Source organism: Sapajus apella, unplaced genomic scaffold, assembly GCF_009761245.1.
Source record: "Sapajus apella isolate SASKATOON/1434 unplaced genomic scaffold, GSC_monkey_1.0 scaffold126, whole genome shotgun sequence".
Lineage (NCBI taxonomy): Eukaryota > Metazoa > Chordata > Mammalia > Primates > Cebidae > Sapajus > Sapajus apella.
Genome location: NW_022437066.1, coordinates 2,375,522 through 2,398,695, shown reverse-complemented (window position 1 = coordinate 2,398,695; position 23,174 = coordinate 2,375,522). Strand labels below are relative to the sequence as shown.

At 46.4% G+C, this 23,174-nt stretch overlaps 1 protein-coding gene across 1 annotated transcript in view; it reads right to left on the bottom strand.

Annotated features, from left to right (window-relative positions):
- Positions 1 to 9,190, bottom strand: part of GLT6D1 (glycosyltransferase 6 domain containing 1) — a 13,679-nt gene extending 4,489 nt beyond the window's left edge. The window contains exons 1-3 of the mRNA XM_032261925.1: positions 8,959 to 9,190; positions 7,303 to 7,676; positions 1,162 to 1,209 (exon numbers count right to left, since the gene is read on the bottom strand). Coding sequence (XP_032117816.1) covers positions 1,162 to 1,209; positions 7,303 to 7,373 — 119 coding nt within the window. The 5' untranslated portion in view covers positions 7,374 to 7,676; positions 8,959 to 9,190. The remainder of the gene's footprint in view (positions 1 to 1,161; positions 1,210 to 7,302; positions 7,677 to 8,958) is intronic.
- Between the last annotated feature and the right edge of the window lie 13,984 nt (positions 9,191 to 23,174).

The following is a 23,174-nucleotide window of genomic DNA, read 5'->3' as shown; positions in this document are numbered from 1 at the left end:
GGGTCCCCACCACCCCTGATCCTTACCACCCCGGGTCCCCGCCACCCCGGGTCCCCACCACCCCTGATCCTTACCACCCCTGACCCCCGCCACCCCTGATCCCCACCACCCCTGATCTCCACATGGGGAACCAGAGGCACAATGGTTGAGTAAGTTGCCTGACACCACACAGTTAACACGTGGGGGCTGGGATGCCACGCCCAGCCAACCTGGCTCCTGGGCTTGTGTGTTCCTCCCCAGTCACCTGCCTTTGAGCCCAGGAACTGCCTTTTCTGAGCTCTGACTGCAGCTCAAAATTAGGCAGCCCGAAATCAGAACACTCTCCAATCATTTGCTGAGGCCAGGGAGGCAGGAGACCGCCTCCCTTCCACGGTGCCTTTATGTCTCCCTCCTTCTCTGCTTGCTCTCTCTCTCTCCCCTTTTCCTGTCTCTACAAAAAGAAAAACAAAAACAAAAAAACCTCAAACAATGCAATTACAGAAATTGAACTGAGATGGTTTAACTAGCAGCTTTGCCAAACATAAAAAAACTGGCAATACTTTAGTTTACGTGCTGTAGACAAGAGGAGAAAATCGTGCCGTGATTAAAAGGAAATTTAGCAATTTTAAATTTGTATCAAAAATTTGAAATGTCTGCATTATCTGGCCTGATAACTTCATTTGAGAAATTGATCTCACACAGGAAGTCACACATCTGTGTAAGAAAAAAACAAAAAAGGTTACACTTAGTCACCAGAACTTTGCCTACAATAGCTCCCAAACGGTAAATAACCCCAAACCCATAGGGAATGGATTCAATAAAGTAAGGAACGCAACACAACGTTGAACACTACACACTTTACAAAGGTCAAGGCTGCCCCTGAGTGCTGACACCAAAGGCGAGCAGCGTCATCCGCGGCATTTTCAAGCTGTTTCCCAAGAGACTCTTTCACTCCCTAAACCAGGAAAGCCGAGGCAGGTTGAGTGCATCCCCTTCTTCATCACCTCCGTGATTGCCTGGGTCTCAGCAGACCCTGGGTTGTTTATAAGAGCCTCCAGAATGAAACCCCGATTCTGGAAACCTCCCAGGAGAGCTCAATTTGGTGACTGGGGAAGAAAAACCTGTTTCTTCAAACCGAGATACGCTGTTTGTGTGTGCATGTAAAGATATTTTTGTTCTTACCTGGGTTGAAACCAGTCTGAGAGCTGAAGCTCTTCTACTTGGCAATTCCTGGATACAGAGGGAAATGGAATGATTACAAGGAGTCTGATCAGTGCTTACGGAGCCTGCGATGGGCAGACCTTGTGTGGCTTTTCATCAACATGCGTCAACCCAAATGGGAGTCAGGGGAAGCCACCTGGAGAAGAGATCTCAGCCGGGTGTGGAAGGGTGTGAGCTGCTCTAGGGAAGAGATCTAGGTCAAGGAGGTCATGGCCAAGGGCAGAATGTCAGGAAAGAATATGGGTGTTGGGAGGAAGGTATTTTTTTAAAAAAGGAAATAAACAGATAAACTAAGAGAATGTATATTCAGACAAAACCATAGATTTCATTAATTTATTGACCAAACATAAGTGGCTTTGCTACATGTTGTAAAGAGGTGGGGAGGAGTTCATCTTTGATTCTCTTTGCATTTATTTTGTTATTATTTATTTATTTTAAGAGCTGCATTCTCACTGCATGATCACAGCTCACGCTGCCTCAAAGCCCTGAGCTCAAGCCACGCTCCCACTTCAACCTGCAAAGTAGCTGGGACCACAGGCACAAGCTGCCTCCCTTTGCATTTCAACACTGCATTCATCTAGAGCGTGATTGTGCTTTCAGGCGAATTATTTGATTAGCAGGCTTATTAGGCAACCTCTGCGCCATAACCCTGCGAGGATTTTTTTATTTTTTTTTGAGACGGGCTCTCACTCTGTCACCCAGACCGTAGGGTGGTGGCCCCACCACTGCTCACTGCAGCCTCAGCCTCCTGGGCTCAGGCAATCCTCCCACCTCAGCCTCCTGGGTTGCTGGGACCACAGGGGTGTGCCACCACACCTGGAAAATTTTTAAATTATTTGTAGAGACAGAGTCTCCCTCTGCTGCCTAGGATAGTAACCCTGGGATATTTTTAAGTAAAACCCATGACTTTCAATAAATCAATGACTTGAAGACTGCCTCCCTTCCTGAAGTGTCCTTAGCCACGGATAGTCCGTGATTGGATTCCCCAGGGCTACACTATCAAAATCCAATTTGCCCGTGCCAGACACCATCAAAACATGAAGCAACGAAGGGGAACTTTCTAAAAAGTCCTCATTCTCGGATCGAGCTGGTCTGATCACTTTCTGGGGCGCTGCAGAATGACCAGAGCAGAGAACATCCTTGTCTGAAGAGGGTTATTTTAACCTAAAGAAGAATACTGTGGCCACACACAGTGGCTCATGCTTTTAATCCTAGCACTTTGGAAGGCCAAGGCAGGTGGATCACAAGGTCAGGATTTCGAGACCAGCCTGGCCGGCATAGTGAAACCCCGTCACTACTAAAAATACAAAAATTAGCCAGGCATGGTGGTATGCACCTGTAGTCCCAGCTACTTGGGAGGCTGAGGCAAGGGAATTGCTTGAACCTGGGAAGTGGAGGTTGCAGTGAGCTGAAATCACACCACTGCACTCTAACCTGGGCAACAGAGCAAGGCTCTGTCAAAAAAAAAAGAAAAAAGAAAGAAGAGAAAAAGAAAGAGAGAGAGAAAGGAAGGAAGGGAAGTGGAGGGGAGGGCAGATTCACCTTTACAAAAACGTTCTACAGCTAGTATGCAGAATTCCCTGAACCCAGCCAGTTTCCCCATCATTCACTTCTAGGTTGAGTAGGGTACTCTTGTTCCAATTCATGAAGCAACACTGATGCCTTGCTGTTAACGGGAGTCCATGCTTTGGTTGGATGTTCTTGTTTTCACCTAATGTCCCTTCTCTTTTTCGGGATCCCACCCAGCACGCCACCCTGCACTCAGCCTCCAAATGCACAGGCTCCTAGTGACTGCAGCAGCCTCTCAGACCTCCTCACGCCTTCCCGTCCATGCTGACCTTGCCCACCTGGCTAGAGCTGTGTTTTCAGGCTTCTCCACGCACAGACTGCTCTTGCTCCCCGCTTTCCATCCTGGGGTCTTTATAAGGAAACACTGCGTGTGCCCCACACTTTAGGACTGGGGCATCAGGGTCTGTGTCCTTGGTAGTGGAGAATCTACAGACATGACTTGGAATTCTGCATGGGAGATCTGTCTCTTCCCCCTTCTTTCCTTCAGTTCTTCCGACATTCAGCCGACCTGCCTTCCTTCCTTTCTGCCCTCTTTTTTTTTCCTCCAGTCATTCATTTACATCAGTATGGACTTGTGGAATTCGTTTCATGCTTTGGGTTGTGATTCAATGTTACTTTCTTGTCTTACTAAATGGATCCAGCTTTGGCCATTGGGAGCTCTCCCAGTTAGCTTAGCTCCCCTGTCCCAGTTAAGTGACATACTCCCTTAAAAATAGAATTTGTAAAAATCCCTTCCTTCCTTCCTGGCCCCGCAAGGTGCTCTGGGCTCATCTTGTAAATCCCCTGCCCAAATCTAGAACCGTCCACTTCTCTAAGAAGCCCTGGTTGTTTTCCTGGAGAATGGTGTTAGAAGCCAAGACCTAGGCACCTGGAGTGCTTATTGCTACTAGGGTGTCGTTGCTTCTGGGCCCTCTCAGCTAACAGAGCAAGGAAACAGCTGCTAATCTGTGTGTACATCCACGTCTTCAAACATGTTGCCATGTAATCATCGCTGTTCATAGTAAGGGTGAGTTCATGCTGAGGTCTCCAGCTTCAATCCATTGCCCCCGGGATCACTCTGGCCCCCTCTCTTGCTTGTCTGTGAAGTCCCCTCCAACAGTGAGAAACCTGCTCCCCCATCCCCCATCCATTTATTTAATTGATTCAAATATACATGTATAGCAGCAGTGGAATTGCTAACTCACACTCCTGTGGGAACAAACCTTTATCAACCCAAACACAGCACTCATGTGCCTTTTTTTTTTTTTTTTTTTTTGAGACGGAGTTTCGCTCTTGTTACCCAGGCTGGAGTGCAATGGCGCGATCTCGGCTCACCACAACCTCCGCCTCCTGGGTTCAGGCAATTCTCCTGCCTCAGCCTCCTGAGCAGCTGGGATTACAGGCACGTGCCACCATGCCCAGCTAATTTTTTTTGTATTTTTAGTAGAGACGGGGTTTTACCATGTTGACCGGGATGATCTCGATCTCTTGACCTCGTGATCCACCCGCCTCGGCCTCCCAAAGTGCTGGGATTACAGCATGAGCCACTGTCTTTTTTTTTTTTTTTTTTTTTTTGAGATGGAATCTTGCTCTGTCACCCAGGCTGGAGTGCAGTGGTGTGATCTCGGCTCACTGCAACCTCTGTCTCCCTGGTTCAAACAATTCTCCTGCCTCAGCCTCCCGAGTAGCTGGGATTACAGGTGTGCAGCACCACGCCTGGCTAATTTTTGTATTTTTAGTAGAGACGGGGTTTCATCATGTTGGTCAGGCTGGTTTCAAACTGCTGTCCTCTTGGTACACCTGCCTCAGCCTCCCAAAGTGCTGGGATTACAGGCGTGAGCCACCACTTTTGAACTCCTTTACTTTTAAACTCCCCTCATTCTCATTATTTTAGGTCATGGACTTTCTCCCTCTCCCCTTCTAGCGGACCTGTTCTATACATGTGCGATGGAGATTACGTTCTCACACTCTGCACTGCTTCCTAGGATACCTCAAACCTCCTAGCTAATTTTTTAAAATTTACATATGTTAATTTCACTCTTCTGCCATAACATCCTATGGGTTTTTTTAAAAATGCAAATTTACATGTGTCCCTGGTTACACTGTCACACAGGGTAGTTCCATTGCCCCCAGAAATTCCTTTGTGCTTCACCTATTCACCCCCTCCCCCACCTCCACCCCGTGGCAACCGTGGATCTTTTTCCTGCCAATATAGTCTTACCTTTCCCAGAATGTCATATGAGAATTATAAAAGCATGCAGCCTTTTCAGACGGGCTTCTTGCACTTAGCAATATGCATTTAGGGCTCCCGCACGTCTTTAACAGCTCGACAGCTCATTTCTTGCTGCTGTGGAGTGGGATTCCATCGCACGGAGGAGCACAGCCTGTGTATCATTCTCCTCCTGTTGAAGGGCACCTTGTTTGTTTCTGCATGAACCACGGCGTGTTTACCCTTCCCCTGCTGAAGGACACCTACTTTGTCAGTGGTGTGAGGGATGTGTGAGGAGAATTTCCATAAACTTCTTGTGCAGGGTTTTGTGTGGACATAAGTTTTTTAATCCATTGGCTAAATACCTAGGAGCACAGCTGCTCTGTCACATGGTAAAGCTATATCTAGCTTTCTTCTTCCTCTTTTTCTTTTTTCTTTTTTTTCTTTTTTTGAAACAGAGTCTTGCTCTGTCACCAAGTTGGAATGCAGTGGCCCAATCTCCGTTCACTGCAATCTCCGCCACCTGGGTTCAAGCAATTCCCCTGCCTCAGCCTCCCGAATAGCTGGGACTACAGGTGTGCACCACCATGCCTGGCTAATTTTTTGTATTTTAGTAGAGACTGGGTTTCACCATGTTGACCAGGATGGTCTCGATCTCCTGACCTTGTGATCCACCCGCCTCAGCCTCCCAAAGTGCTGGGATTACAGGCGTGAGCCACCGCACCCAGCCAGCTATATCTAGCTTTCTAAGGGACTGCCATGCTGTCTTCCACAGTACCTGCACCATTTTGCATTCCCACCAGCAATGAATGAGAGTTTCTGTCACTCCACTTCCTTGCCAGCACCTGGTTTTTAGATTTTTGGGTGTTAGCTGTTCTAATGGGTGGGTAGTGGCATCTCCTTGTTTTGATTGCAATTCCCTGATGACAAATGAGGCCAAGCGTCTTGGCGTTTGCTTATTTCCCATCTGTCTGTCTTCTCTTGTGAGACTCTATTCCGTTCTTTTGCTCATTTTTAAATGTTTTAAATGCCACTATTTCATTTTTAAATTTAGGTGTTTGTTTCCTTATTGTTGAATTTTAAGAGCTTTTTGCCTATTTTGAGTACAAGTCCTTTATAAGGTACATGTTGTGCAAAGCCTTCATTTTTTAAAAACCATCATCTCTCATGATACTACTGCTGTTCAAATATCCTCAGAAAACACTGCATTGCTTATGAAAAAGGCCATGAGGAGTGGTACGGAGAAGGCAAGAATTCAAATTGTTCTAGATGAGAGAATATCAGCAGATGTACTAGTCTGTTTTCACGCTGCTGATGAAGACATACCCAAGACTGGGAAGAAAAAGAGGTTTAATTGGACTTTCAGTTCCACATGGCTGGGGAGGCCTCAGAATCATGGCAGGGGGAGAAAGGCACTTCTTCCATGGCAGCGGCAAGAGGAAATGAGAAAGGAGCAAAAGTAGAAACCCCTGATAAACCCATCAGATATCATGAGACTTATTCTCTATCATGAGAATAGCACAGGAAAGACGGGCCCCCATGATTCAGTCACCTCCCCCGGTTCCTCCCACAACACGTGGGAATTCTGGGAGATACAATTCAAGTTGAGATTTGGGTGGGGACACAGCCAGACCATATCAGGAGGTTTATAGAGGTGTCCTGTAGCACACATTTTTCTACATGTATTGAAATAGGTTGACTTTAGTCTTGTTTATATCAAACACAGAGATGGAACCTTGAGATAGTTTATAATTCATCTAAAATGGCACTCTCACCCTTATTTATTATGCTTGTTTTATAAAATATTATATCCCTGGCACTGTCTTTTATGTGTGTTTAGTGTCTACCTTCTCCAAATAGAATGAAGGCCCCCTGAGGACAGGCACTTTGGTTATTGCCGCATCCCCATAGGACAGAGCCTGGTACCTAGAAGGCAGYCTATACGTAGTRGTTCAGTGTTTAACAATGATGTTTTGTCCCACAAAGAGGAGGTGACTTCTGATTTATTTAGAGAGTAGTATTGATATCTTTGGACAAAATTCAGCAGTTTACATGATCTCTGCCAGCCTGGGCAACATAGGGAGACTCTGTCTCTACAAAAAAATTTTAAAAATTAGTTGTGTGTGGTGGCATGTGCCTGTAAACCCAGCTACTCAGGAGGCAGAGGCATGAGGATCATTTAAGCCTGGCAGGTCAAGGCTGCAGTGAGCTGATATGGCACCACTGCAATCCAGCCTGGGCAACAGACTAAGACCCTGTCTCAAAAAATTAAATTAATTAAAATGAAATTAAGGCCATCTCTACCAATCACTAAAGATCATGATTCATCAATATTTTATATTTACCTGAAATAACGCTTAACCAACATCAGTGAAAAAACAAATAAAACCAGTAACAACATTCTTTTCAAATTCATTCTCTCCTAAGGAAAAAGGAAGAAAAATTGTATTTTAAGCAATATAAAAGATGTATTTGCCATCTTCTAACAAGGGGTTAATGTATGGGCAGTTGGACACCACCAACCTTAGAGGTTGCTTCTAGAATGTTCAGCTGTCAGGAGACAGCAACTTGAGTCAGGGAAGCCTCTGTCCTCCTTCGAGTGCCCGGGGCTGACTGCTCCTGTGGGCCAGCTGCACACACACTCTGTTTCTCCCCGTGTTCAGATCGAAGTCTGACTTGATTGCATAAAAGAAAAGCAATAAATCTCTCCACTGCAGGGCTGTGAACACAATGAGGCGTTGATGAGGAAGTCATCTTGACCCAGGAGCAGGTATCCCTCCCCCAAAGTTGACTTGCTATTCTTTCTTCCTCACTGAGATAGTAAGATGGATCATTTGTTCCAAGACTATGCCAGTCTAAAAATTCACAAGTGCTCTCAAAGGCAGGTGCTTGTAAACAGGGAATGTTGTCTAAGTTAAAGGCATTAGACTTTAAGGTGGAAGTCTGGGTTCTCAGCAGTGCCTGGGATTTGTTTTACAAGCCCATCAGGAACACACCCCTGGGCTGTGTCCACACAAAGTGCAGGTCTCCAATTCTCCTATTTTCCTTTTTTTTTTTTTTTTTTTTTTTAAGATGGAGTCTCACTCTGTCCCCCAGGCTGGAGTTCAGTGGCACGGTCTTGGCTCACTGCAACCTCCACCTCCTGGGTTCAGGCGATTCTCCTGCCTCAGCCTCCTGAGTAGCTGGGATTACAGGTGCACACCACCATGCTCAGCTAATTTTTGTATTTTTAGTAGAGATGGGGTTTCACCATGTTGGCCAGGCAGGTCTGAAACTCCTGACCTCAGGTGATCCACCCACCTCAGGCTCACAGTGATTTTCATTTTGAACACTAATTTAACAAACATGATGCTTTAGCTCTGCACTGGTAGCCATAAAGTAGCCACTTGCCACGTGTGGTCCCTGAGCACGTGAAATGCAGCCACTGTGAAATGAGGTATGCTGCAAGGTGGGGTCTCAAAGTCAGACACAGCGGGAAAGAAAAGAATTTACCATCTCACTCATAACTTTATACCGTTTACACACCGAAATGGTAACAGTCTGGGTGTTGTCATCTGGAAAGAGTGAGTTAAATGAAAAATAAATTATGAAAATTAATTCACCTGTTTCTTTTTACTGTTTGTAATGTTGCTTCTGGGAAACTGATCACTGAAAATGTGGCTCATGTTTTATTTCTTTGGGACAGTTCTTCATATAATGGCATCCTGGGCAGGCTTCAGTTGGGCCATTCTTTTGCCTCTGCGATTTGAAACTGACCACCTTTTAAATTCAAGATCACCAGAAATGTCACGTGGATGGAGTAAGATGGGCCCATGTAGCCAGATTCTCTGCATCGGTGTTCCCTCCTCCGTGACATTGTCCCTGGGCACGCCCCTAGCTGTATGTTGATGAGCTGCCTGTCTGTCAGTATCTTTCTGAGGCCAAGGCTAAGGGATGACCCTGACCCTGATTTTACCACAACCATCCAAACTTTCCTAGATCCGTCTTTAAAAGTCCTTTACCTTGGGTTAGAGTGATGTAAAGAGACAGCCAAAGACGTCCGCTGAGGATGAGTTTCTTCCAAGCATCATATCTTAGGGTCTGTGTCACACCACGATCCAGCTGCCATCTACGGCTCTCCTAACCCTGGAGTCTTCTGTTGGTGCTGACGTCACCAGGCTCCTTTGATGATGCAAGCGTCACAGTGACACCTCTGCCCACAGGTTCTTCCCGTGGCTATGAGGACAGGGCTTTGTCCCATTTGAAAAATTAAAGAATATTTTTAAATGTGCTTTTGGTTTTCATTACCTTCGTCTCCTTACTTCCTAATGACTGATTCTTACTGACGGAGAGATATGTTGAATGACCTGTGTTTATGTTCGTACAGCAGAGGGAGAATGCGGCCTCCTTCTCCTCCTTCATCCTCTTTGAGCCTTTGTCTGCTCACCTCCAGAGGGTAAATCCCTGCTTACGCTGTCTTAGAATGTTGTTTATGTACTTCTTTTTTCTGATTACAGAAATAGCACATTTTTGTGTTGTGAGTCACACACTCCCAGCACAACGGAAATAACGACCATATGCAATTCCACCGTCTTCCGATCGCTGTCTTCATTCGTGATCATCATGGGAACAGTTACATGCCCCTCACATTAGAAAATAAATAGTTTTTCTTATTGAAAAAGTTGCATAGATACATGTTAGTTTCACATTGCTGACATGACAAATTTAGCAGAGTAACTTAAAACAACACGGATTTATTCTCTGACAATTCTGGAGGCTAGAAGTTCAAACCCGAGGTGTTGGGAGGGCCACGCTCTCTCCAGGGTCTAATGCTGCAGACGTCCTTGGCTCCCTTGGCTTCAGTGCGCATGCCTGCAATCTCAGCCTCTGTCACCACCTGGCTTTCTCCACCCTCCCTCGCTCTCTGTCTCTGTGTGTGCATGCGAGTGTGTGCGTGTGCATGCGCGCATGTGTGTGTGTGTGTTTCCTCCTCTTCTTAGGACATTGTCGTGTTGTATTAAGGGCCACCCTACTGCAGTGGGACCTCATCTTAATTTGCACCTTAACTAAATCCTCAAAGACCCGATTCCAAATCAGGTCACATTCACAGGTACCAGGGGTTAGGACTTGGGCCTATGGTTTTAAGGAATGCCATTCAACCCAGCACACTTGGTAAAAAAAAAAAAAAAATTAAACATCTGCCAGGTGCAGTGGCTCACACCTGTAATCCCAGCACTTTGAGAGGCAAAGGCGGGTGGATTTTTTGAGCTCAGGAGTTCAAGACTAGACTGGGCAACATGAAGACACCCCCTCTCTACTAAAATAGAAAAATCAGCCAGGTGTGGTAGCACACACCTGTAATCCCAGCTACTCGGGAGGCTGAGGTGGGAGGATCTTGAGGTCAAGAGGCAGAGGTTGCAGTGAGCTGTGATCAAACCACTGCACTCCAGCCTGGGCAACAGAGCAAGGCCCTGTCTCAAAAATAAAAACAAGGCCAGCTGTGGTGGCTCATGCCTGTAATCCCAGCACTTTGGGAGGCCAAGGCAGGTGGATCATGAGGTCAGGAGTTTGAGACCAGCCTGGCCAAGATGGTGAAACCCTGTCTCTAGTAAAAATACAAAAATTAGCTGGGCATGGTGGTGTGCACCTGTAATCCCAGTTACTTGGGAGGCTGAGGCAATAATCCAAAGAAGGTTAAATATCATTTCATATTTGACAGTGCTTCCCATATGATTTTATTATACCAAATAAGCAGAATTTGTCTCTTCTGAACTTCAGGGGATCCAATATCAAAAAATAAATAGGGCAAATAGACCGAATTTAGAATTTGATTTTGAAAAGTTGGTAAAATATCCAAAGTTTGAAACACTTGATATCACAAAGTAGGATTGCCAGTCATTGTAAAATAAGCCATTCACTAAGCCAATCTCATAACTCGAGGATTTAAAAAAAAAAAAACAGAGCAAAACCCTTTATTCTTTGAGAGAGAAAGCTTACTTGCCCAAATCTCTGTTTTATACTCCCTAATAAAAACAGCATGAGGCCAACTAAATCTGTCTCTCAAATATTATAAACAAAGCTACTAAATTTTAATCATCTTGACCATAAGACATAATTTCCATAAACCTTTTATAGTTTTGTAAATTAAAGAGTTGTTACTGCTCCAAGAAAACCTTGTTAATGTGACTCAAGGGCCTGGATGCCGGCCCTCCATCAGTGTGGCTTTGATGATAATATTTAATTTGTAGAGAAACTCTGAACTAATTTTCTCTCTCAAAATCAGCCCGGAAACTCTCACGTGCTCACCTCTTCTAGGGGATTGAGTAGTGTTAAGATCTGGCTGTGTGTCTCATGAATGCAGGTTGTGTTGATTGTCAGCTCATGGGTCTGAAGATGGGGCTTTAGCTGCTATTCATGTTTAAAGTTTAGCAAGCTTTGTGTCCTTTCTATACCAGGGTCAAAGCCCTGCAAGTTAATGGCATGAGGTCTTTAAAAGCAATACCTAAACACAGACACTATAACATTTTTTTAAATCTCAGTCTTCCTAGGACTTGAATTAGTTAGACACATAGGAATAATGTGTCCTGGGTCACAAGTGAAAGTTTCCAGTTTCGTAGAAGAATTTAAAGCCAAGAGCACAGAAGGTTATATCGAAAGTAAACATTTTCTTTAGATTTTTATTTTTTTGAGATGGAGTCTCACTCTGTTGCCCAGGCTGCACCACAGTGGCATGATCTCAGCTCACTGCAACTTCCACCTCCTGGGTTCAAACAGTTCTCCTGCCTCAGCCTCCCAAGCAGCTGAGATTACAGGCACCAGCCACATCTGGCTAATTTTTTTGTATTTTTAGTAGACAGGGTTCCACCATTTTGCCAGACTAGTTTTGAATCCCGGACCTCAAGAGAGCCACCTGTTTCAGCCTCCCAAAGTGCTAGGATTACAGATGTGAGCCACTGCACCTGGTCAAGATCCTTAAGATAAAATATTTTGTAGCATCAGGCCACAACAGCAGTTAGAATCTGAGGAAAATAGTTACAGGAACTGATGAAAAGTTTGAAGGAGAAAGTGATTTCAGGCCTCCTTGAAGGGGAGAGAAAGCTGAAAACAGTGAGATGCAATAAAACTTAAACTTTAGAATTAAAAAAATTAAAATATCTTGTAATTTTATTGAATACATCAGTACCCTAAGAAAATTTTGTTGTTCTAACCAATTCTTTAGTTTATTAGTATATTTTAATATCAAAACCCAACCCCTAGAAAGACTATTAAAATTTCCTTTTAATCATAGCCAACTTGATTATGTAAAGCTTTTTTTCATAAATTCCCTTTTTATAAACCTCATTGCCACTTACACAAACCATTTACAATATGCTTGGAGTTCCTGTCTTATCCTAAACATCCCTTTTTTTTTTTTTTTTTGAGACAAAGTCTTGCTCTGTCACCAGATGCCAGGCTGGAGTGCAGTGGTGCGATCTCAGCTCACTGCAACCTCTGCCTCCTGGGTTCAAGCAATTCTCCTGCCTCAGTCTCCTGAGTAGCTGGGATTACAGGTATGCACCACCACGCCCAGCTAATTTTTGTATTTTTTTTAGTAGAAACGGGGTTTCACCATGTTGGTCAGGATGGTCTTGATCTCTTGACCTTGTGATCCACCCACCTTGGCCTCCCATAATGCTGGGATTACAGGCATGAGCCACCGCACCCAGCCACATCTCTCTTTCTTAAATAACCAGTCATTTTATTTTAGGGCAAAAAATTTACCACGTAAGACTTTTTCTCATATAAAATTATTTTTCTTTTAAACTTTCCTACCAAAAATACTTCTTCATATTTATAACATTCACTATCTCTCTCTTATGTACTAGCTCCTTTTGCCTTGTGTGATGGTTAATACTGAGTGTCAACTTGATTGGATTGAAGGATGCAAAGCATTGATCCTGGGTGTGTCTGTGAAGGTGTTGCCGAAGGAGATTCACATTTGAGTCAGTGGACCGGGGAAGGCAGATCCACCCTCAATCTGGGTGGGCACCATCTAATCAGCTGCCAGCTCAGCCAGAATAAAAAACAAGCAGAATAACATGAAAAGACTAGAGTGGTATCGCCTCCCAGGCTACATCTTTCTCCTGTGCTGGATGCTTCCTGCCCTCAAACATCAGACTCCAGGTTCTTCAGTTTTGGGACTTGGACTGTCTCTCCTTGCTCCTCAGCCTGCAGACAGCTTATTGTGGGACCTTGTGATTGTGTATGTTAATAAACTCCCCTACACACACACATATATGTACACACAGTATATATGTGTACATGCATGTACACATATATGCATGTGTGTACATATATATACTATTAGTTCTGTCCCTCTGGAGAACCCTAATATACCTTGTTTCAAAAATAACCTTTAAATAGCCTTTGAATTAGACAAAATTTATTTCCTTTTCATAAGAACACATTGTTTCTTAGAAAAATGTTTTCCTATAATCAAATTTTTGTTAAAAAAATGGAAATGATGCAGACATTTAATGAATATTATTTTATTATAACTTTAGATTTTAAATTATATGACATTTATTTGCAAGCATTTATTCCATTACATTTACCTAATTAATTTTTAGTTTACCTAGATTACTTTGAAAATTATGATAGCCATGTAAACCAAAAGTAAAATTCTAAGCTCCCCAACCATCTGCTTGAACCCCTCCTCTCGGCCAAGCGCATTACAAAGTTAACCTGAAAAACTAGCTCAGGCCAAGATAGGAAGAGGGAGGTGGGCCTACCTCATTACCATCAACACAGGCCTTAAGACTGATAGGAAGACTCTTTAAGTGTGAGAAGAAACATTTACAGCCTATTCTCTCTGAAACCCCCACCTGAAGGCTTCACCTGCACAATCAAACCTTGGTCTCTCTTATTGTAACCCAGATCCTCCTTTCTGCTGACTGCAGGTCTTTAGATAATAACTCAACCAACTGCTGGTCAGGATCTTTGAGTCTGCCCATGACTTGGAAGGCCTCATTTCCAGTTGTCTGGCCTTTTCCGGACTGAACCAAGGTATATCTTATATGTATTGATGGATGTCCTATGTCTCCCTAAAATGAATGAAAAAGTTGTAGCCCCACCAGAGGGGCACAAGTCCTCAGGACCTTCTGAGGCTGTGTCATGGACACATGTCCTCAGTGTTGGCAAAATCAACATTCTAAATTAACTGAGACCTGTCTCATATTTTTGGGGTTCACATGGGCATGCCCTTAACCTTGGCAAAATAAACTTCGAAATTGATTGGGACCTGTCTCATGTTTTTGGTTTACAGTCATCGTTTAAAGTTCTTTCCCTGTTGACCAAACAGCCAGTGAATTTCAAGTGTTTACCTAAGTAAGAAAGTTAAGGTTAAGTAAGTGGCTTTTTTTTTTTTTTTGGCCAATGACTCAGGATTTACTGTTTTTATTAAATCAACAATATTAGACCAGTAAATCTAAATAACAACATACGTTGACAATTCCGAAGACATTTCTAATTTTATTTTATCAATGATTTTAAAGCCAGGTTATTTATTAAAGGTTTACTGAAGTCATGTGAATTGAAAAGCATTTGGACTTACTAATTTATGAGCGCTCCTTTATTTTTAGGCCAGTTTTGTACCTTGTGGTCACAACACATAACAAAACACATGCATGCACACATAAACACACCTAAGTGTGCACACACACACACACTCACAAACACACACACATGTGTGCACACATAAACACACCTAAGCATGTACACACATGTATTCACATACAGACACACATGCATGCACTCATAAACACACCTAAGTGTGCACACACATTCACATACACAAACACACACATGCATGCACACATAAACACATCTTAGTGTGCACATACACATTCACACACACACACACATGTATGCACACATAAACACACCTAAGGGTGCACACACATATTCACATACACACACACATGCATGCACACATAAACACATCTTAGTGTGCACATACACATTCACACACACACACATGCATGCACACATAAACACACCTAAGGGTGCACACACATATTCACATACACACACACATGCATGCACACATAAACACGTCTTAGTGTGCACATACACATTCACACACACACACACACATGCATGCACACATAAACACACCTAAGGGTGCACACACATATTCACATACACAAACACACACAGGCATGCACTCATAAACACACCTAAGTGTGCACACACACATTCACATACACACACACGTGCATGCACACGCACACTCACATGCACACACACACGCACACACACAAAGATGCCATAGCTGTTGTCTTGGAATTCCAGCCAGGAGGTACCAATGCAAAGTGACCAGCTTACAGAAGAATGGTTGGTTGTGAAGAGTGGTTTTCATCTCAACACCAGTAGAAAGGTTCTCTAAACTAGAAAAAAATACGTTTCATTAAGCAAAAACCACATCCTCATTTTTTTTTACAAACTTCACCAAAAATGCATCTTACTTTCCTGCTATTCTCTTAAAACCCTAATTCCGAGTAAAAACCTAGGATTACTTAACCCATGACTTTAAGATTTTCAATTACTGGAGAGAATTTTGAGACTAAATTTACCAAATTAATCTCACCAAAGATTGCTAAAGTCGTGTGAACTGAAAGGCCCCTGGGCTAGCTTCTATGAGTCTGATAAATATTTACTTTTCTTGAAGCCAACTAATTAGAGCGCTTTCATATTATTGGTGGTAAAATATTATTTCAGTGTGACACATAAACACACAGACTTAACAGACCCAGGTCTTAGAGACAGAGGCAGGTCTTAGAGATTTAAAATGTTTCACTTGCCTGTTTTTCACAATTTCTTCTTCCCTGCTTTAGACTACTAATCTCTTGATTATCTATTCCATGCCTTAAACAATTGTTAACTAGGCAACTCTAAATTTGCATCTCCAAATACATGGCTTAGGTGAGGCAAGGTAAAAAATGTACATCTCAGAGCTCATTGGACCTAAAAAAGGCAAGGTCTGTTACGTAAATGAAGCCATTGTCTCCCCCTTAAAGTTCCCAGTGGTTTAGATGCAGAGACAGCAATGTCCTTACAAAATGGAAATCCCCTTTAAAGGCAGAATTTTATTGCAGTGACTTAGTTTGACAGGTAGTATTTTCAGTTGAGCTTTCTTAGGTCACTGGCCTAGGGTGGAACGGAGCCAAGAAACAGAGCCAAGAAAGCATGCATGATTTTCTTATCTAAATGTGCAACGAGTGGTCCCCTGTAGTAACGACCATTTCCTGTAGACTGTCCTCAGTCATCCTGAACATTCATAGCTCTCACCTGCCATTATACACACCAAGGCCATCTCTGGTATCTCTGAAAGCCGAAGAAGTCAGGTAATGCACTACAGAGGAAGCAGAACTTCAGACCTAAGAAGAATCCGCCATGACTCTTCCAACTCCACCGAGAAAGCAGACACCTCTGTGGGAAGTAGAGAAGCTCCTTTTTAGTTTCCTTTCTTGTTAAAGAATAAGTGTGCTCGTAACTCTGTGAAGCCCTATCCTCTGTAGCTGTTAGACATGCCGTGCTTACAGGCACGTAGTACATTCTGTGTCCTTGTACTTCAACCAAGATATCTGTGCTGGGCGTGCTCACAGGTGTGTCCCAGCTCTCCATGGCTTTTACCTGTTTAGAAAAGTTTTAAGATGTTAGCCAATCAGGTTTTAGATTGTGAGGTCTGGCTCCAGCCAACAGAGATCAGACACAGCAGTGAGGACGACCTCAAATGCATAAGGGATAAATTTGTGTTTTTTCCTTTGTTCATTGTACTTTCGAGGCAGGATGGCTAGTGAGGGAACCCTTCCTGCAGCCCCGGAAGTAAAAATTGCATTGCTGAAAGCTCCTTTGTCTCAGTGCTGATTTTTCTTCGCTGCACTGAGCATCTATTCCCAACAACCCCCACACAGGGCAAGTGGTGCCCGATTCTGAGTTATTTAAGGGATCCAAGTCATGGTATTACAGGAGCTAGAAATAAATTTAGGCAGATAGGGAGGGTAAGAGAGTCCTCAGTAAGCTTTCCTTTTAATAAAAAGCAGCCCTCAAATAATTTCTTTCCTAACAAAAAGCAGCCTGAAAAATCAAGCTGCAAGCATAGACAGGCAAGCCAAAAGCTTACATGGGTAAGGGCAGGCAGCTGCGGCAACAGAAGAGGGTGACCTAGAAGCCAAGTATGTTCAACATGGAGGTTCCCTCTTCCCTCTTCTTTGTCGCCACCTGTGCAGTAAAAAGCAGGCAACGTGGCACCGGCCAGGTAGAGACCCCGTCTGGATAACAAAAGATTAGGGTGGGGTGGCCAGCTTCTTCATGCACGATGCAAATAACATGCCTAGTCTGACCAATCGCTCGTGTCCTCTGTAAATCAGATACTCCCTCCTCAAGCTCATCTGTAAAACCCGTGCTTTCACCAAGGAACTGGAAGACCCACTCGGGCGCCCCTCTCTCTCTGCAGGTGAGAGAACTCTCCTCTTTCCTCTTTCCTCTGCCTCTTAAACCTCTGCTCTTAAACTCACTTCTGTGTGTCTGTGTCCTCGATTTCCCTGGTGTGAGAGGACAAACCTCAGGCATTTACCCCCAAATATGTAAGGGATAACTTTGTGTGTTTTCCTTTGTTCATTGTACTCCTGTGGCAAGATGGCTAGTGAGTGCCCTTCCTGCAGTCCAGGAAGTAAAAACTGCCTTGCTGAGAGATCCTTTGTCTCAGTGCTGATTTTTCTTTGTGGCACTGAGCATCTATTTCCAACATTCAGCAAAAGATGCTTTAGATCTCAAACAAATGTTGGGAGACCAGGGATTCTCATGGGGAGAGGAGGATACTGCTGGACTTCAGCAAATTATCCCATTTGTTTGAGCAGTAAAGAGAGCCCAAGCTGACACCAAGCACAGGTGGGAGTGTCTACAAAGAGTCAAACTCTGTCAAATATTTGAAGGGATTTATTCTGAGCCAAATGTGAGGGACCACAGCTTGTGCCACTGCCCTCAGGGGCCCCGAGAACATGCCCCTGGTTCACTGGCCTCTGCCTCCTCCCTGTGCCTGGCCATGCGCCACCTCCTTGCTGCCTTTGCAGAGTGCCCCTCCCTTCCCCCTGCCTGGACACCCTTCCCCCTGCCTGGACACCCTTCCCCGGGTCTTGCTGAGGCTTTTTCACACAGAAGCCCCAGCCCAAGGCACATCCTTCCCTCTGACATATCAGGGGGAGGCTCTCCTGCCCCTCGAGTTCCTGAGATTCCCTCGCCCTCTCCCAGACCCTCTGTCTGGGGCCCTAAATGCCCGCACATCCCTCCTCTGTCCTCAGATTCAGAAAGTAGAGCGGGGTGGGGGCTGGCTGGAGGGGGCCACTGCCACCCATCAGGTTTCCCCCGGGAATCTGACACAAGAGGGCTTGGTGGGGGTGGGTGTCTCTCTCTAAGCTCTGGGGTCAAGCAAGCAAATCCCAGTTGGGAGGGCTACAGGGTGCTGTGTGCAGAGCGTCCCCAGGCTGGATCCCCCAGGAGGCAGATGACAGGACACACCCTGCTGTCCAGGGTCATGAATGTCCATCCTCTGACAGGACATTCAGCCTTCTTCCTGGTACACTCACGTTATACGTGGGTCCCCTCTGGAGCCTGGCCTCTGCAGGTGTGCATCTGTGGGCAGCACCATTTTCCTGGCTGAGGAAAGAGGAGATGGAGTTAGGGCAGGAGTGGCTCCACACCACTGTGGCAGGCCAGGTGTCACTAACAGCTGAACCGGCGGGCCCCCAACACAACTGTTTCAGCACTGACGGAGTGGTTAAATATTAAAAACTGGCTTGGTGTGGTGGCTCACACCTATAACCCCAGCACTCTGGGAGGCTGAGGCAGGCGGATTACGTGAGGTCAGGAGTTCAAGACCATCCTGACCAATATGGCGAAACCCCATCTCTACTAAAACTATAAAAATTAGCTGGGTGTGGTGGCGCATGCCTGTAATCCCAGCTACTCAGGAGGCTGAGGCAGAACCAGTTCCAGGTTCTGCTTGAACCTGGGAGGCAGAAGTTACAGTGAGCCGAGATTGCACCACTCCACTCTAGCCTGGGTGACAGAGTGAGACTCTGTCTCAAAAAAAATTAATTAATTAATTAAAAGCTGAGAGAGCCAGTGCCCTTCTACAAAGGCTGGAATGTAGTGAAAGCCCACCAAGAGTGTGGCCCAGGCCTTTTCTGAGCCTTCAGGCATGACAAGATAATGAAGGAATTCTTAGCAGGACCCATTTAGGATTAAACAAGTTTTACTGGGGTCTAAAGGAGCTCCCCAAACCTCCGTGACTTAGCAGGAGACAAGATAAGGGGAATCACCCCAGCACCTGGGCCCCTCAGATTAAGTAAAAGTACAGTACTGAGGGTCCAGAGGAAGGTCTGCAGGACTCAGGCCTTAGTTATAGAGGAGAAGAAGTTCATCACTTATGTCCTTAGATGAATGCATAATTACACGTAGACATACAGCTGTGAAGGTTTATAAGTTCTGGAAAACTTTGTGATTTTGAGTTGGTCTGGTGCTCTCTTCACAGCCTGCTCCCTGTGCCCGTTTACAGAAGCAAGCTCTCTTTCCCAGTTCATCTGCGTCTCATTATCAAGCCGTGAGAATTAGCAGCCCAGCCCCTGGTTTAGTCTGGATATTTGGCGAGCCAGCCAGGAGAAAACGGCTAAGCAGCTTTGTAGGTATGGCCGGATTTTGTCGGATTTGGATCCCTAATTATGGATTAACGATAAAGCCCTTATGTGAACTGTTGAACAGGGCTGACCAGGATCCTTTCGAGTGGGAAGCAAGGCACCAATCGCTCAAGCAACTGATGAGTAAGTTCACCTCCACCCCCGCCTTAGGGCTTCCAAATCTTGTCAGCCCTTCCAACTTGGTGTGCCCTTGAAGTTCTAACGCAAAGGTGAGGCAAAGCGTGACAACCCATGGCATGCATTTCAAAGCAGCAGGACACAGTGGCCATTGGCTGCCCCCCACCGCCCTAGAGCGGTTGTTGCTGCTTATATGCTACTCAGGGGAGCCGAGAAGCTGACCTTGGGGCAGCCAGTCACAATACATGTGCCCCACCATGTGTCACGGGAGCAAAAAAGAGGATACTGGCTGATAGCAGGTCAGTTGGGTAGACGTCAAGCCATACTTTTAGACGACCCCGAAGTAAAGCTGCAAACCACTGGAACTCCAAACCCTGCTTCCCTATTCCCTCCCACCGAGGAGCTGGAGAAATCCTACATCACTGTCTGGAGGTCACAGACCAAGTGTTCTCTGGACCCCCGGACCTAAAGGACGTAGCCCTCCCGGCACAGACTGGATCTTGTTTGTAGATGGGAATAGCTTGGTCACCAATGGGAAGAGAAGCGCCCTGTATGCTGTGGTACCCCCTCAGAGGTAATGGAGTAACGGAGGCAGGGGCTTTGCTGGCAGGAAATTTGACGCAGAAGGTGGAATGAATCGCCCTTACAGCTGTCCTTAGATAAGAACACCAACGTGTACACTGACTCCAAGTACACATTTGTGATAGGTCACATGGAGCCATCTGGAGGGAAACAGGGCAGCTAAGGGCGGATAACACCAAAGTGAAACATGCTAAGCAAGTGTCAGAAGTGTTAGAAGTGGGCCGGGTGTGGTGACTCACACCTGTAATCCCAGCACTTTGAGAGGCTGAGGCAGGACGATCATCTGAGGTCAGGAGTTCGAGACTAGCCTGGCCAACATGGTGAAACCCTGCCTCTATCAATAATAAAAAAATTAGCCAGGCATGTCGGCGGGCACCTGTAATCCCAGCTACTCGGGAGGCTGAGGCAGGAGAATCGCTTGAACCCGGGAGTGGAGATGGCAGTGAGCCGAGGTGGCGCCACTGCACTCCAGCCTGGGCGGCAGAGGGAGACTCTGTCTCAAAAAAATATTGTTAGAGGCAATAAAGGTCCCACAGGAAATGGCCGTAATGCATTGCCCCAGCCATCCACGCAGTAATTCCGAAGCGGCAAGGGGCACCACCAGGCATTCGCCAATGCTAGCATCGAAATCCAAGCGCTCTTAATTTCTCAGATGGATTTCACAGCCATCAAGCCCCAGTATACTTCCAAAGATGGAAAAGCTATGGAAGATAAGGGATTCAAAGTAAACGAGGCAGGGTGGAGGCGGGGAGCGGAAACAGCGCAGGCCTAGTCTGGACGGCAGCTGTCTGGTCCACCCGCTGTCAAAGTACGTTCACGACAGCCCACACTTTGAGACAGACGCTTCACTGGCCTTTGTACAAAATTATTTGGAGGGAAAGGGACTAGAGGCCCACTTGGAGGACATCATTCAACCTTGTGGTCCATGTGCCTGGAATGAGCCTGATAATCACAGCCCAGGGCAGCCTGGGTAACAAGAAAGAGGAAGGAGCCCACTAGAAAACCAGCCCATAGACTTGGCACAGATGCCACCAGCCCCAGGGACATAAATACCTCCTAGTTCTAGTGGGCACTTTCTCTGGCTGGGAGGGATCATGCCCATGTCACTCCCAACGAGCAACCGAGGTGAAGTTTTGCTGAAGGAAAGCATTCCAAGATACGAGCTCCCTGATGTCACCCAAAATGATAACTCAACAAATGAATAAGGCATCGGAAATGAAGAGGACACAGCGGTCACTATGGAGACCTCAACCTTCCGGACAAACAGAGAACCAACCACACCCTGAAAACGTTCATTGCCGAATTATGTCAAGAGACTCCATTGAACTGGACTCAGGTACTCAGCATGGCGCTGCTCCCGGTGAGTGGGATTAAAACCAGCCCCTGTGGGCCGGGCGCGGTGGCTCACGCCTGTAATCCCAGCACTTTGGGAGGCCGAGGCGGGTGGATCACGAGGTCGAGAGATCGAGACCATCCTGGTCAACACGGTGAAACCCCATCTCTACTAAAAATACAAAAAATCAGCTGGGCATGGTGGCGCGTGCCTGTAATCCCAGCTACTCAGGAGGCTGAGGCAGGAGAATTGCCTGAACCCAGGAGGCGGAGGTTGCGGTGAGCCGAGATCACGCCATTGCACTCCAGCCTGGGTAACAAGAGCGAAACTCTGTCTCAAAAAAAGAATAAAAAAAAAAAAAAAAAAAAACCAGCCCCTGTGAAACCGTCTTCGGGAGGCCCTCTGCAGCTAATCTGCCTCGAGCCACCTCGGTACCCCTAGATTGGGAGTTGGCTATTAAGAATTATAGGACACACTCTTAACATTTTGCATAAGTTTGCTTCCAACAGGGACGCTGTGAATCCCACAGACACCCACCACCCATTCCTACCTGGCGATCAGTGCTGCCGAGGGAATGGAAGGGAACCGCCTTGGGAGAAACAGAAGGGCCCTGCGACGCGCTACTGACCGTGGGTGCAGCACTGACGCGGGCAGGCACCAAGCCCTGGGTCATGACATGCACCCGAAAAGGCTTCTGGCTGGGCGCCCCGCGGCAGACACCTCTCTGGCCACAGCTGCGAGGCAGGCCCCGGAAGGCCTGACGCTTCTGTTCAGAAAGCACCAGGCCTCTCTCCGCTAGGGCTCTGTCTTGCACGCCCCTCACTGTCCCCGCTCTCGCCTGCCATCCTTCCTCCCACTGGGCACAGGGCCGCACCGCAGCCTGCGGCAAGCCCCCCACGGGGTCCGCGGTCTCCCGTCACCCTCTTCCAGCACCTCCGGGTTGCCTTGGCGGGGGCCGCCCAGCCAAAGCAGGCTTGACACAGGTGTTTTTGTTTTACGTCTCACAGTGGCCTAGAAAACGGGACTTTAGAAGACCCAGGCCACAACAAGCCGTCTTCAGCAAAGAAAACAAGTGATGACGGAACAGCGTCGGCTCCGCCCCTGCGGAGTACACGGGGATGGCGGGACAGCGTTAGCTCCGCCCCTGCGGAGTACACGGGGATGGCGGGCAGCGTTAGCTCCGCCCCTGCGGAGTACACGGGGATGGCGGGCAGCGTTAGCTCCGCCCCTGCGGAGTACACGGGGATGACGGGCAGCGTTAGCTCCGCCCCTGCGGAGTACACGGGGATGACGGGACGGCGTCGGCTCCGCCCCTGCGGAGTACACGGGGATGGCGGGCAGCGTTAGCTCCGCCCCTGCGGAGTACACGGGGATGACGGGACAGCGTTAGCTCCGCCCCTGCGTAGTACACGGGGATGGCGGGACGGCGTCGGCTCCGCCCCTGCGGAGTACACGGGGATGGCGGGCCGGC